At 52.1% G+C, this 13274-nt stretch overlaps 1 protein-coding gene across 1 annotated transcript in view; it reads left to right on the forward strand.

Moving 5' to 3' along the window:
* Window positions 1-1057: 1057 nt before the first annotated feature.
* Window positions 1058-13274, forward strand: part of DHRS11 (dehydrogenase/reductase 11) — a 28656-nt gene continuing 16439 nt past the window's right edge. Inside the window, exon 1 of the mRNA XM_087751749.1 lies at window positions 1058-1238. Coding sequence (XP_087607875.1) covers window positions 1107-1238 — 132 coding nt within the window. The 5' untranslated portion in view covers window positions 1058-1106. The remainder of the gene's footprint in view (window positions 1239-13274) is intronic.

The following is a 13274-nucleotide window of genomic DNA, read 5'->3' on the forward strand; positions in this document are numbered from 1 at the left end:
CGGTGGGGACTGACTTGTCTCTTCAGTCACGCTCCTGTTTCCAGCTCCCCCTTTGCCCGCAGCAAGCAGGGAAGGCCTTGCCAGGGCTCGCTGCCCCGTTTCTAACCCAGGCCTCTACTTCTGCGGAGTTGGAACAGAATTGTCAAATCCCAACCCTTTCTTCTTTCATAAATTAAATATCTGTACGTTTGTCTCTTCGATTAATCCGTTTCCCCCTGGTCGACGGGCGGGGGGACGACAGTCCCTTCCCAAAGCCGCTTCACCCTGGGCCAGAGCTGCGTCCTCTGCTCTCACCCAACGCGTTTTCTGCCTCCCGAACCCACCGCTCGCCCCACCTCCGTGTTTGTTTGCTGGGCCGCTGCGTTTGGGCTCCCTGCGTCCATCCCGGCACCCCCAGCTCCTTCCCGGGGCTGTGGTTTTTCGGGCCGTGGGTGGGTGCCCGCCGGGTGCGAGCATCTCCTCTGTGGCGAGAGGGACCCTCCGGCAGCACCCGCTCTGCCACGGGCGCCTGCAGGGAAGCAGCAAAGCCGATTCCCCCCGCGGTCTGCGTTGCGGTTTTGGATGCTTTTTGAGCTCCGTGTAAAATAACAAAGCAGCCTTCTCCTCCTCGCCGCGTGTGCGAGCGAACGGGTCATCCAGTCAGTGTCGGGATTGCGATATAGCTCATGTAGTTATTACGTCGTTGAAGAGAACAGGAGTCCACGCAGCCGTTTCACGTTAACAAACTATGCTTGATTTAAAGCAGCCCACCTCTGTTCCTTACCCAGCTGACAGAACGTATTTTACCTTTGAAGCACAAAAGCCGTTTAACAGCGTTTCGCCTTTCTGATTCCAGGGCTCTCCCTTCTCACCGGGGACGTTTTAGGGAGGAAAAACCCCAAACCCAGCCGGTGCGAGGCGGGCGGGGCGGCTGCCCCGGCCCCGCCGGCTGAGCCCTCACAAACTCGCTGCATGCGAGGCGGGGGGGGGGGCGTGGCACGTCCTGGGCGTGTCCGTGGGTGTGGTCGGCGTGGGGGCGTGGTCGTGGGCGCGGCCGGCGTGGGCGTGGCCGGCGGAGCGGGCGGGCGGCGCATTGTGCGCGGCGGCGGCGGGGCCGGGCCGGGGCCATGGAGCGCTGGACCGGTCGCGTCGCGCTGGTGACCGGCGCCTCCGTGGGCATCGGCGCGGCCGTGGCGCGGGCGCTGGTGCAGCACGGCATGAAGGTGGTGGGCTGCGCTCGCAGCGTCGACAAGATCGAGGTACCGGCGGCGGGGCGGGGGCACCTTTCGGCCGGGGCCGGGGCGTGCGGGCAGCCCCGCGGCGGGAGCGCCCCACGGGCGGGCCTCGGCCGCGCCGCTGCCGCCTGCCCAGGAGGCCTCGCCGGGGCGGGGGTGCTCCGGGCCGCCGGGCCGGGCCCGCGGGCGGTGCGAGGCCGGGCCGGGGCTCCGCCTGCCCGCCCTGGGACGGGCTGCGGGCGGTCGCCGCTCGCCGGCTCGCCCCGCTGCGGGCGGCGGGGGCCGATGGCGGAGCGGCCCCGGGCCGGGCTCCCCCCGCGGGCCCGCCCCGGCCGGAGGGAAGAGCGGGGTGCGGGGGCTCCCCTGGGTGGGCGCCTTCCCGGGGCCCTGCGGGGCTCTTCCCGCCCCGGAGGAGCGGGGACGGTGGCTTGGAAGCTGCCCGAGGCGCAGATCCAGTTTTGTTTGGTTTTTTTTTTTTATTTTGAGGTACCTCTTACCGAGGTCAAAACCAGCATCTGGCTGCCTGACCCCGCGGTGGGAAGGAGCGGGTCTGGGCTGCGAAATGTTCCAGGGCACGTTAAACCCCGCTCGGTGTGGGACGTCACGGGCTTTCTGTCCGCACGCTGCTCTTCAGGAGATGGGATGCTCTCATGAGTTAATGTTAAAATAGAGTTTTGGTCCTTAACGTGTTGTTTACCCCTATGGCGAGCATCTCTAGAGCTAAGTCAAAAACCTCGCGATGCTGGCTTGAACATAAAAATGCTTAAGAGAAATAGTGTCTGTAGGATCCTTTTTTGTAGCTGGATGCATTTGTAGGCTTTCCCTCACAATGGCACGAGCTAAAGCTTATTTACTTTTTAAGAAGTTTCCTCTGAGGGAGGAAAAAAGTTATAGTCAGGCAGCTTAAATATTGTTGTCTCGGTTATTTGGTGCCTGCCGAGCCAAGGGAGATCTATACCAACACCCAGCGCTTGTATTTCCTTAGCAGAGGGGATAAGGACTCACTAGGCAGAGTTGACCGCACCAAGAATAAATCGTTCAAAAAATCACGGAAAACAAGGCTTGGTGCTGCTGGTGTTGCTGGGAAGTGGGGTTAAATAAAGAAACGCTCGGAAGAAACAAAACTTTTTCCATTCTCCGTCATGAATGAGAAAGATACCGCTTGCAGAGAGAAGACGCACCGGTGTAGCGTATTTAACTGTCCTTTGGGGCTTGCTTCTAATTTGGGACTTCCCGACGTTTTGATGCTGCGGCGTACGGGGCAGGCCGAGCTCTCCAAAGGCTTTCCCACGCGCGGCTGACGGTGTTTAACGTACTTTCATTCTCCGGCTTCGTGAGGCTGTTGTAGCCTCACGGCATCTGGTAAAGGATGCTGGTGCTTCCCATTCCCCTCCAAAATAGAAAGAAAAGCCATTGCCAATATTGCCCTTTCTTTTGATTTTCTTTTTAAATATTTTGATGTTCTTTGGAAAGAAAATCAATGAAACTTTTATCTTCCTTTGGTGCTACAGAGGAGCTTCTTTCTGAAGCCTGAAAGCCTGCCTTTCTGAAACTTCCCTGGCACAATACCATATAGATTTCAGAAAGCGTAGTCTTTTAAAGGCTTTGCCTTCTTATTTGAATCTGCATAAAATGCAATCACACTTTATATAGGTGACTTATCTGGGTTGTGCGGTAGGCACGTTTACTGAGCAGTGCTGACTGTTTGGCATCTTCCAAGTCTATTTTTACTGTCGCGTTTCGAAAACTTGTGTTTAACACCGCAGCTAACGTTTGTCCCTGCTTCATTCTGTCTCCCGTCCTCTCCAAGGACCGAATTGTGTTTGCAGCACACGGTCATTTGTTTCGGTAGGTGTCTGGACTGTGTTTAGCTCCGTTGCTAGTGTGGTTTTATTTATTGCAACGCGTGTTTCCTTAAAGAGGAAGACGATCCCAGAGGGGCTGCTCGCTCGGGGAAGGGAAGGTGGTGGAGCGCGAGGTGGTCTGGGGTCACTCCGGGAACGGGTCCCTCACCTCGGACTGGCTGCCAGGGACGCTTGTGTCGGCACAGATGAGGCTTCTTACCGACTCCTGCTGTGCCTTCGGAGCAGAGTTATTTACAATAACTAAGCTTTCCTCCAGGAGCTTCACCGTGTGGGTTTTTTTCTTTAAAAAAAAAAAAGGGGAGAGGAAGATATTCAGGCTTCAGACTATTGAGCTCATGCTGGGACTTGGGACTTTGGACGTGGCTGTAAGAAGTCATCTCGAGGAGCGGGAGTTGGCGTTGCGTGCGGGGGGTGACCCTGCTGCGGCTGCCACGGTGGGCGATGCGGCCAGACCCCATCCTGGGAGCTGCCGGCGGGGCTCCTGCCCACCGGAGGGGCTTCGGATGCTCCGGGCAGTAGGAAGGCAATGGGATGGTCTGCGCCATTGGCACTCTGCAAGCATGTTGTTACCTTGATTAGTTATTGTATAACCAGATCTATCCACAAAATATACTCATCTGTTATCTCCGGCTGCTGATTTTCCAAGTCGTTGTTGGTTGGGAGCGGGAGGATGGCATCCGTGCAGGAAGCCGTGGTGGGGATTCGGAGGATGCGCTAATTCGGGGAGAGCGGCTCACGCGTACGGGGCAGGACGGGGGAAGCGGCGCTGATGTTCAGGGCTGGGGCGCGGTGGCGGAGGGACGAGAGGAGAGGAATACGAAGGAGCTGAGGGCTTGGTGTTGCCAGATGTGAATGAAGGAGAGGTTAGAGCATCGCGGATGTAGTTGCTGCAGGACGAATCTTGTTGCTGTATTAAAATGGAATAATCCACTAAATACCATTGTGGATAATGGCGTACAGAGGAGCAAACCCAAAAAATAAATCAAGACAGCTTGAAATGGAAAGAGTGCAAACGGTACAGTTTAAAACCAGGCATACAGTACTCATTTTGTAGCACAAAAGCATATGTTTCCATGTTATGCACTAGTCATCCATTTTAAGGTAAAGTGGGTGGAACCACTCTATATGGTGGTTTTATAACCTGCCGTAAACTGGTGACTGAAAGAGTATGTTGTCTTGTAGGGAATTTAACTCGGGCAATAAATGCTATGTCAAGATTTCTTAATCTCTTGGAAAATCAGATAAGGTCTTGAGGCAAGATAACGAAGGAATTGCAAAGTTACGATTTTGGTATTAAACCCGTGTCATGACTCCAGTGCTCTTTATTTGACTTTTGAAATAAAAATGTTAATGACTTACAAAAACTGCAAAAGTCTCTTTTTTTTTTTTTTTTTTTTTCCTCTTCCGCTGGCTCTGTAGGAAAGCCACGCGCCTGACTTGCCTTGAGTGAGCGCTCCGGCTGACTTCGGTGGTATCGCTTCAAAATTGGATTTGATTTTTCTTTGGTCACGTTTTCGTATGTGCAGGCGTGGCAAACGCGGGCTCCGGCGGCTGGGTTCCCCTCTGTGATTGCACCTAGCTGTGACCCTTTAAAACACGGTGCTGACCCTCCTGCAGTCCCCGCTCACAAGCAGCCTTGTGTTCCCCACTCGTGCCGCTTTTGTGTGGGTCACCCAACAGTAACTTTAATAGTCAGACATCGAGGAATAAAATATAATTGAAATGGCTTTATTTTACTTTTGCATGCCAGGAGATAATTTGAGTTGAAGGCTTGTTTTAAATGAGAAGCCTGGAGGTACTAACAGCTGTCACAGACTTTTTGGCACGTGCTCATACCGAGTGTTTTCTGCTCTTCAGATACCTACGCGCGTTCCAAGTCAGGAGCGAGCATCGGGGCTTTAATGAATTAGCCAAGAGTTTTTAGCAGCCTGTAAGACCAAGCTTTGGTGGAAACTGCTCCCTGTTAGATGATCACCTTCACAGGGACCCCCTCGCTGACCGGCTGGGTCTCCAGCGTGGCAGAAGACGTGCTGTGATTTAATCACTTGCCACAGCTCAGCTGGTATGGGATGGTGCGTTACGCTGCAGTCACTCCATCCTGCAGACAAAAAGCAGAGTATCGCTTTTGATGGCTTCACTACAAGGCTCTTCAGCTTTCTTCTTCCTGATGTTTTCCAGAAATTTGTGTTTAGTGTCTGAGTTCTTGCAGCAGCACAAAAAAGGGAGAGAGTTTCCCCATGCACGGTACAAAACATTTCCTCCCGCCGGCTGGCAAACCACTCTCTGGTCTTTTATTTGGTGTGGTGCATAAGTTTTATTTTGTTGTGTTCTTCCCCTGGGGTGGGGGAAGACTTGGGAGGGTTTGTGGTGAATGTAGGGTCTGGCTCAGAGGCATGGTAAAGGCGTCGAGGTACTCTGGCGCTTTTCTTTTGGAGCACAGGAACGTACGAGACAGGGAGCTCTTTCCAAAGAGTTTGCAGTTGATGCTTGGTTTTGCACTCTTTTTTTTACAATAAAATTTAATTTCATGTATTTTTATATTTATTTTTATATTTGTAGAGAATGGCAAAAGTGCTGGCAGGAGTTCTCCCTCCGGCCCTGGTGTCGGAGCACTGGATCCGTGCATGCATTGCGGCTGCGTGGCCGGGGCCGTCGCCGATGGGAGAAGCTCCGGTTGGGGCAGTCCCGCCTGCTTCACTCAATTTTGCCAGAAATCTTCCAGCAGCTCATTCATTCCTTTGATACCTTGCTGTAGGGTGGCCAGGGGCATCTGTCACTTATTTTGTAAAGTTTTTTTTTTTAAATTTTATTTTTCTCTAACGCCTTCCAAGTGTTGTTAATTCATCACTTAGAAAAGACTCCTTGGGAGAGGTGTGGGAAGTCAGCTGGCTCCTGCAGTCCTTCGCATCGCTGCTGGAAACAGCTGAGCTGGCGGGGTTGCAGGGTCGGAGTGCACAGAGCTGCGCGACTCCGGCATGCCGGCCGGCTCGTCTCGTATGGCTCACCCCGGGCTCCCTGTCTGCGATGGCAACGTCTTGGGTCCGCTGCAGGCCAAATAACAAAGTGTCCGGCTGCTCCCGGGAGACCGGCGGGCATCCCCTGACGCAGCGGTACCTGGCTGCGCTGCCAGAGGGGCAGGATGGTGGGGGGAACCTGCTGCCCTCCCGGAGCAGCGAGGCTTTGTCGGCGAGCGGGGGGAGATGGGGGCCCTCGGGTGATGGCCTGCTTCAAGGCGTTGGAGAGATTTAATGGTGGATATCGTGTATCTTTTGTTCTTTGTTGGGGCGTGGAGAGCGAGCTGTGCAGGAAGCAATAAACGTGGTTTAAAATACAAGGTTTAACCGATTAATTCTAATGCATTTGTGACAGTTATTGATCAAAGGTAACATTTATAACCAGGGACTGCCTTGTCAAGGTTAGATCTTGCTCAAGAAATTGCCTTTGATAAGCTGAGCTATTGATAGCAGATTCGAGCAGTCCAATCTCTGAAGAGGTTCGTGCTCTCTTCATCAAGCAGCGCCGTGATGGTGGTGGTGTGGGAGGAGGAAGAAGTAGCCGAGCCTTCCTCCTGGGAGCTGAGCATCCCCTGCAGCCATTTGTGGGCTGGCTGGTCCCTTCCACCGATCGCTGCCAGGGCCGTAACGTGCAAGGGAGGCTCTCGACCCCTTCAGTGTTCCAAGGTGGTTAATTAATGGCTAAGTTGTTTCGTAGTACCTGAATGTGGAATTTAATTATGTTGTGTGCAAATCATGTTTATGGCTTGGAGGTCAACTGGTTAAAATTTTGGCCTTCCCCTGTGGGCGTCTGTCCACGGGGTTGAGCTGTGGATGTCCCTGCAGTGCCAGGTGTCCATGGTGGGGTCTGTCCCTCTGCCCTACAGCCGGGGCTGGGTTTCACGGGGCATTCCTGAAAACACAGGTTTGCCTTTGTGCCCACACTGTCTTAATCTTGTGACTTACAGCAACGGGGTCATGGCTGAACGCAAAAGGCACGAATTTTGGTGCCTGGCTCCCGTCCCCCGCCCCGTGCTGAAGGTGGATGAGCCGCTGTCCCCAAATGCTTGCCATGGACCTCGTCGCTCCCTCTCTCCTCTGTCTGGTCGCTCTCCTGGCACGCAGGCTGCAGAGCTGCTGGGCTGCGCAGTAGCCCAATGAATTATTTTTTCCTGATGAATTATTTTTTTTAAGGCAGGAGGAGCAGCTCCAGGCAGAATAATCCCAAGGCATGGTCCTGGTGTAAATGAATGACCTTCAGGTTCTCCTTGGCCTCTGGAAGGGCTTGTTTTGTGTTTGATGAAGGCCTTGCCTCAGGGATGGTGGCTACTCAAGGCCTCTGAGGTGCTTTTATTGCTGCTTGTCCCTGACCAGATCCTTTCCTGATTAAATGCGAAAGAGATCCCATAATTGCTGTCCTGAGTAGCGGGAACAAATTCTTTGCTGTCCCAATGGTTTTCCTCAGCTTTGAAGCTCAGGAGGCACGTGGGGGAAGGGTTGCTTTTAAACCAGGTTGGATTCATCTTCCTTCCTCCCAAAACGTGCTTTAAAAAGTCTTATTGCAGCAGCCCCCCCTTCTCCGCTTCTCTTTGCAGTAGAGCGGCAATACTGGGGTATGTCATGCTTGCAGCCCTAAAAATAGGTAATAACTGAGCCTTTCCTGGGATTTTGGAGACCTGATGGGCTGCTTTTTCTGCCTCTGTCTTGCTGTGTAACAAGGCAGATCAGGTAGCCGTCCCGTGCCTCAGTTTCCCCATGTAACACCTGGCAGCTGCTGCCCTGCGGAGGTGGGAGGGCGGCATGGGAGCAGCGATCAGGCACGGAGGGGGTTTCTGGTCTGTGTTTTGGGTTTGTGGAGGGTCTCCCGGGGCAGGGAGGTCCGGACGCAGCCGGCACAGTGTTGGGGAGTAAATACGACGCTGGTTTTCCTGGGGCTTGTTAATAGTTTAAGCTCTGCAGACAGCAGTGGCTGTGCTAAAGTTGAGCTTTAACCCTCTCTCCTGCCAGTGTCCATGTGGGAAGTGTTAATGGTAATTTCCAGGCTGACAATATCGTTATTTTGCCTTGGTCGGTCCTGGGTGGGTGCAAACCACCCTGGTTCTGTAGGGTGACATGGGACCAGGGTGCTGCGGGAGCAGAGGACCTGCAGTCTTGCTCCTTCAGCCAGACTTTTCTCCCTGTTAGGCTCGTGCAGATCAGCTGCAGCTCTGCTCAGCTTAACTGGGGATTAGCATCGGCGTAGATGTGAGCGGCACTGAGTCCGCTGCGTCCGTTGGCGTTGGTACAGATGTTTAATCGCGGCACCTGCAGCTGGGCGGCGATGGACGTGGTAATCCCTGCTGCCGCTTGCTTCGACCACGGCTGGGCTGGGGTGTGCGAGAGCCTTCGTGGTGGGTTGTAAATCTGGGGTGTATTAAAATTCAGGACCCATCATCTGAATTTTGCTGCTGGGGAGTGTTGGGAGCCAGTGGGGGAAGGCCCGCTCCTCTCCAAGCACGCGTTAATCTGTCTTTTCAGAAGCGGATTCGTTGAGGATTACACGGGCGCAGGATGGGAGCCGATGAGACAGAGACGCGTGGGGACCGCGGCTCTCGCCCTGCCCTCGCAGCAGGAGCGCTTGCTGCCGTGTGGATGGAGCTGGGGGGGAGCAGGAAAGCACCCAGCTCTGCGGGCTTTGGAGAAAATCCAGGGCTGCGTTGTGGGGTGTGGAGAGGAGAAAAGGCTGATCTTGTGGTCTGACGGTGGGGACCTGCTGTTCTGGTACAGCTCTTTCGGTGACAGCGGCGGGTGCTTTGCAGATGGCTGCACTGACAGGCGGGTTGTGTCGCAGCGAGGTGTGGGGCTTGCCCAAGCTCTGGGAGCCCAGTGGCTGCGATCGATGCTCAGGTTTTCCCGGGCTCCCGAGCGAGGAACTCGGAGCTCACCGGTGGGTTATCATCTGCTGCTTCTTTGTCTGGTAGGCGGGGATGCTGGGGCTGGGAAGGGGGAAAGCCCCCCGGTGAGCTTGTGACAGAGCTGGGAACGGGTCCTGGCTGTCCTCAAGAGCGCTGCCGAGTCTTACCCACAAGGTACAGCGATGTACTTGGTTACAACATACGTTATTCAGGGTGTGCATGTGCTGGTGGTTTCCATGGACCTCTGATCACACCCTAGATCTCCAGGGTATCGCTAGGCATCTCAGACCTTCACTGCTGCAAGATTAGGTGGAGTTTGATTTAATTAAAATAAATAAATATTTTTTTTCCGACTCCCTGAGCGTAGTGGAGGTGTGCTCGCCTGCAGTGGAGATGACACAGAAGGCATGTGCTGTGATCTGAGGGTGTCAGGCTGAAGCTCAGGCTCGGCTCTGCCCTCCGAGTGGTGTGTTTGCAGGTTGCCTTGGAAATCTGCGCTGGAACGGGCGGCGATCCAGCCTGCAACGCGTGGACCATTGGGTCTGCTGTGTGCAGGCACCTGGGTGTCTTGGAGTTATGTGGTCTTTGAACCCTGCTTGCGAAGGCAGACGAGGGCTGGTGGAGGACCGTGGGTGGCTGCAGTACGGCAGCTTTGGTCTTAATAAGAGTACTGGGATCCTTTAAGGAAGGAAAGCATCTACGTGCCTGGCTGCGTGGGAACCTGCTTTATGCATGTTGGAGCTGAAGAGCAAGCAGGCACCTATGATGCTTGTTTTAGGATAGTCATACCTCAGAATAAGCAAGAGATATTGCTCTAATGAGCTGTCATCGTAGGAGCAGCGTATTTCCTCCTCCCCCACGCCAGCCCATAGCAACAGTGATCTGAGCAAGCAGTAAAAAAAAAAAAAAGTGCCTTCAGCCTTGACGTAAGGAGCGATTGTTTGAATGCCTTAAGGTAGCAGGGACATTCAGGGCAGCGTAAATGGGGCGATTTGGTTTGCCTGTATGACACTGGAAATTTTAAAATTAAGTGAGCTAGGAAAAAAACAATCTTGGTTGTTTAACTACTGAAAAAGTGCAGGGTGCAGAGAGGGCTTGGAAAAACGCAGCGTGAGTCTGGAGCGGTCTGGGAGGACAATTACCAGTACTGGGAAGACACGACTGCTCAACCAGACCCCTGTTTAGCAGGGAGATGGGCTTCAGTGCCTGGGTTGAAAGCAGCTGAGTGGCTCCCTTGGGCCACGCTGCACCCACGGGCAGGAGATGGGCAGGAGGTGCCGCTTGGCCCTACGGGGCCTGTGGGATGGGTTTGCTGGGCAAAGGGCAGGTACCGTGTTGATGTTCAGTGTCCAGAGCCTGGGTAGCATCCAGGAGATATCCCAGACAGCTGATGCCAGGGATATGCCAAGACGTAATTTTGCGCTGTTTCTGGTGGGTATCATAAATTGTGGCAGCACCACGGGTGTGAGGAGCCTGGCAGGAGGAGGGCTGCCTTGCTGTGCCATGCCGTGCTCTGTAGCCCCGATGATGACCGCAGTCACGACTACCTGGCTGGGACTGTTACCCCTTAGATGCCTCTCCAGGGTCTGCTTCTTGCTGCTGGAAGCTCATAAACAGCAAATAGATCTAAGAGGTTCCCCAGGGTTTTATTCCCTTCTCTTCCACAAAATGAGATCTGATTTTTCTGCGTTATTTATTATATGAGTGCTGATTTTGTGTGCCACCTGTGAGTCTTTGCAAGGTCTGTGAAGTCAGTACATTTAGTGTGATACAGGGTGAAAAAAAATACAGGGACTTAAATTTTGTCCAAGTTTTGATCACTTTTTTTTTCCTTTGCCTGTGCCAAGAGGTAGTGGGTTTCTGGAGCAATGTGAAAAATTCAGTCTCCCTGACCAGGCAGCCTGTACTTGAGATGCACTTCAGGTAAACGGTCTGAAACTGGTGCTAGTCCTTCTTCGTCTGTACTAGGTTTTGGTATTGGTGCCCCGAGCTGAGTACTGTACGTTTGCTTTTCCTTTTAAACCTTATTTTCCAAGCTTTTTCATCCCCACCGTTCTGCCTTCTGTCCTGGAACAGACGTGGATCTGAGCTGAGGAGCGGCAATTGGCAAACCATCAGTGAAAAGCATCAATTTGAAGCTCACGAGAGGGAGAGAGAATCACTTTACTGTTTTATTCATTTGAAAACTCCTTTTAGGCTCCCATGGAGGTCCTGTTCAGGCACCTGGAGCCAGGCAAAAGGAACTGGAAGAAATGTGAAGTAATACTCATCCTTGGATCATACGCGGGCAAAAAGCCCCAGGTACCCGGCAGCTCTAGGAAGGGGCTCAGTGTGATTATCTCCATTTTACAGATGGGGAAACAGCTCTGAATCCTGCCCATGGTCACAGAGCACACTATGGAAATAAACCCCAGTATCGTGCTTTATTCACTGTATCTCTCTTCCTCTATTATGCTGTTGCACTGGTATTAAATCTTAATTAAAAGAAGCTTCAAACTTGCCAATCAGTAAAATGAAAGGATTTGTAAGCCCCAAGTTTTCTTTCACAACTGTGATGCTGTTCGTTAGGATTTTTCTCCTTCATTTCCTTTAGAGAGCAAAAGTAATTGGGGTGACTTTGGTTTCTTTCCAGTTGGTTTCTTGGTACAGCTGTGTATTTAAGCATAAGCTAAATCAGTAGGATGCAAGTACCTGTGATGAATGGCAGGTTAGATTAAAAATTACCTAATGGTTTCTTCTGGCTTTAATCTCTCTGAACTAAATGTGTCTGAAGTTAATAGGATGGTTTGCCAAATAAAGCCCTATGTGACTCTCTTCTTTTTTTTCCTCCCCTTAAGAGTCCCTTTAAATGTTTGTATCAATTAGTTTTGTGAAACCGTTTTACCAAGACCGAATCTAAATGCATGGCACTGTGCCCTTCCCAAGTGTCCTACGCACAAAGAGCATTAACCCATTCTTGGGAGAACTGACGTATTCTTAACATATGAAAAACGTCCCGTAAATGCGAGGTATCCTTTTAGACCTTTAAAAGCAGACAACTAAATAGTATATAGTAAACAGCACGGCCAGGTATTCTTCTTTGTCTAACTTACACGTAGGTAGGCGCTAGGTGGTTTTTCCCATTTGCTCATTCATTCATGCAACACCACTGGAAGCTGAGGTAAATCACTGTGATGTCAATGGAAAAACTGGTGTCTAAGCAAGAGGCACGTTGCAGCCCGTGTATCTAGTACGTACTGCTGTCTTGGCTCGTTATGGCCCACGAGTAGTTTAGGTGCCCTTTGTGGACAGCTGGTCTTTCATGGGTGCTGCAGAACTTGCCAGGTACTGTGTTCATGCTGGGCAGCGTATCAGAATTACAGGGGCGAGGGCTTGCACCCATGGCAGTGGATGGCTCTAGCTTACACGTTTTAACACGTAGGGTATCTATTTCTTCTTTATGTTGCATTATCCCAGTTTGTACCAGGAGCTATAGCACCTGGCTGTTGATTTCCAAGCATCCAGTGATAACGGTATGGTACAGCGATGCTCGGGTCTTGTTTCAAATCTTCATCTCCAGCTGCTGGAGGTGCCCTGGCCCTCGTCTGTATTGGTGTTGTGTTACATGGTCACGCTCAAGTTGCTTATGAAATCTGGAAAAACAGCTTTTTTCTTTTTCTTTTTCCTCCTTGTGCATGTGGTTTGCTTAAAGTGGAATGAGCATTAATTGAGTGACTTAACGGATGCGCTGAAAAAATATTGCAAGCTCCCTAATTCAGAGAGTTGCTTTACATAAGTCTTCTCTTGCAAACTTGCCCACAGTTGATGTTTCTTTGAAGAGCCTGTGACGACTCTTTATCTGTAGATGGTTGAAGCACGTTCAGCTTTGCCTAGATGTCAGCGGTGTTCGGCACTTCATTTTCAAAGAGAATTTGTTAACACAAGTGTAGCTTGAGAGATAAAAGGATCCATGTTGAGCCTCGTTTGAGGCAGCGAGACACCAGACAGGAAAAGAAGGATCTTGAGAGATATTTGATTTCTCTGGTCAGTTGTGGCAGAGAAGCCTTTCTCCGAGTGAGAAGGAGCTTTCTGTTGGTGTATCCAAGACGTAAGCTGAGGAGATTGACTGGGAAAACAGGATGGGCAGCTCCACCATGACAGCCACTGCTGTCCAGAGCACCCCTTGTTTCATCTGCTCCTTCGTCTGGGTTGCTGTGCTGCAGCCCGTGGTGTTTAGACCCTGTCTGCCTCCATCGAGGAGCTGTACTGAACAGTGAAAGGTTTCACCGAATAGTGAAAAGTGACAGCTGAACGTGGAAGCGGAGATAT

Source organism: Nipponia nippon, unplaced genomic scaffold, assembly GCF_047370975.1.
Source record: "Nipponia nippon isolate SJK-2023a ecotype South Korea unplaced genomic scaffold, ASM4737097v1 scaffold_15, whole genome shotgun sequence".
NCBI lineage: Eukaryota > Metazoa > Chordata > Aves > Pelecaniformes > Threskiornithidae > Nipponia > Nipponia nippon.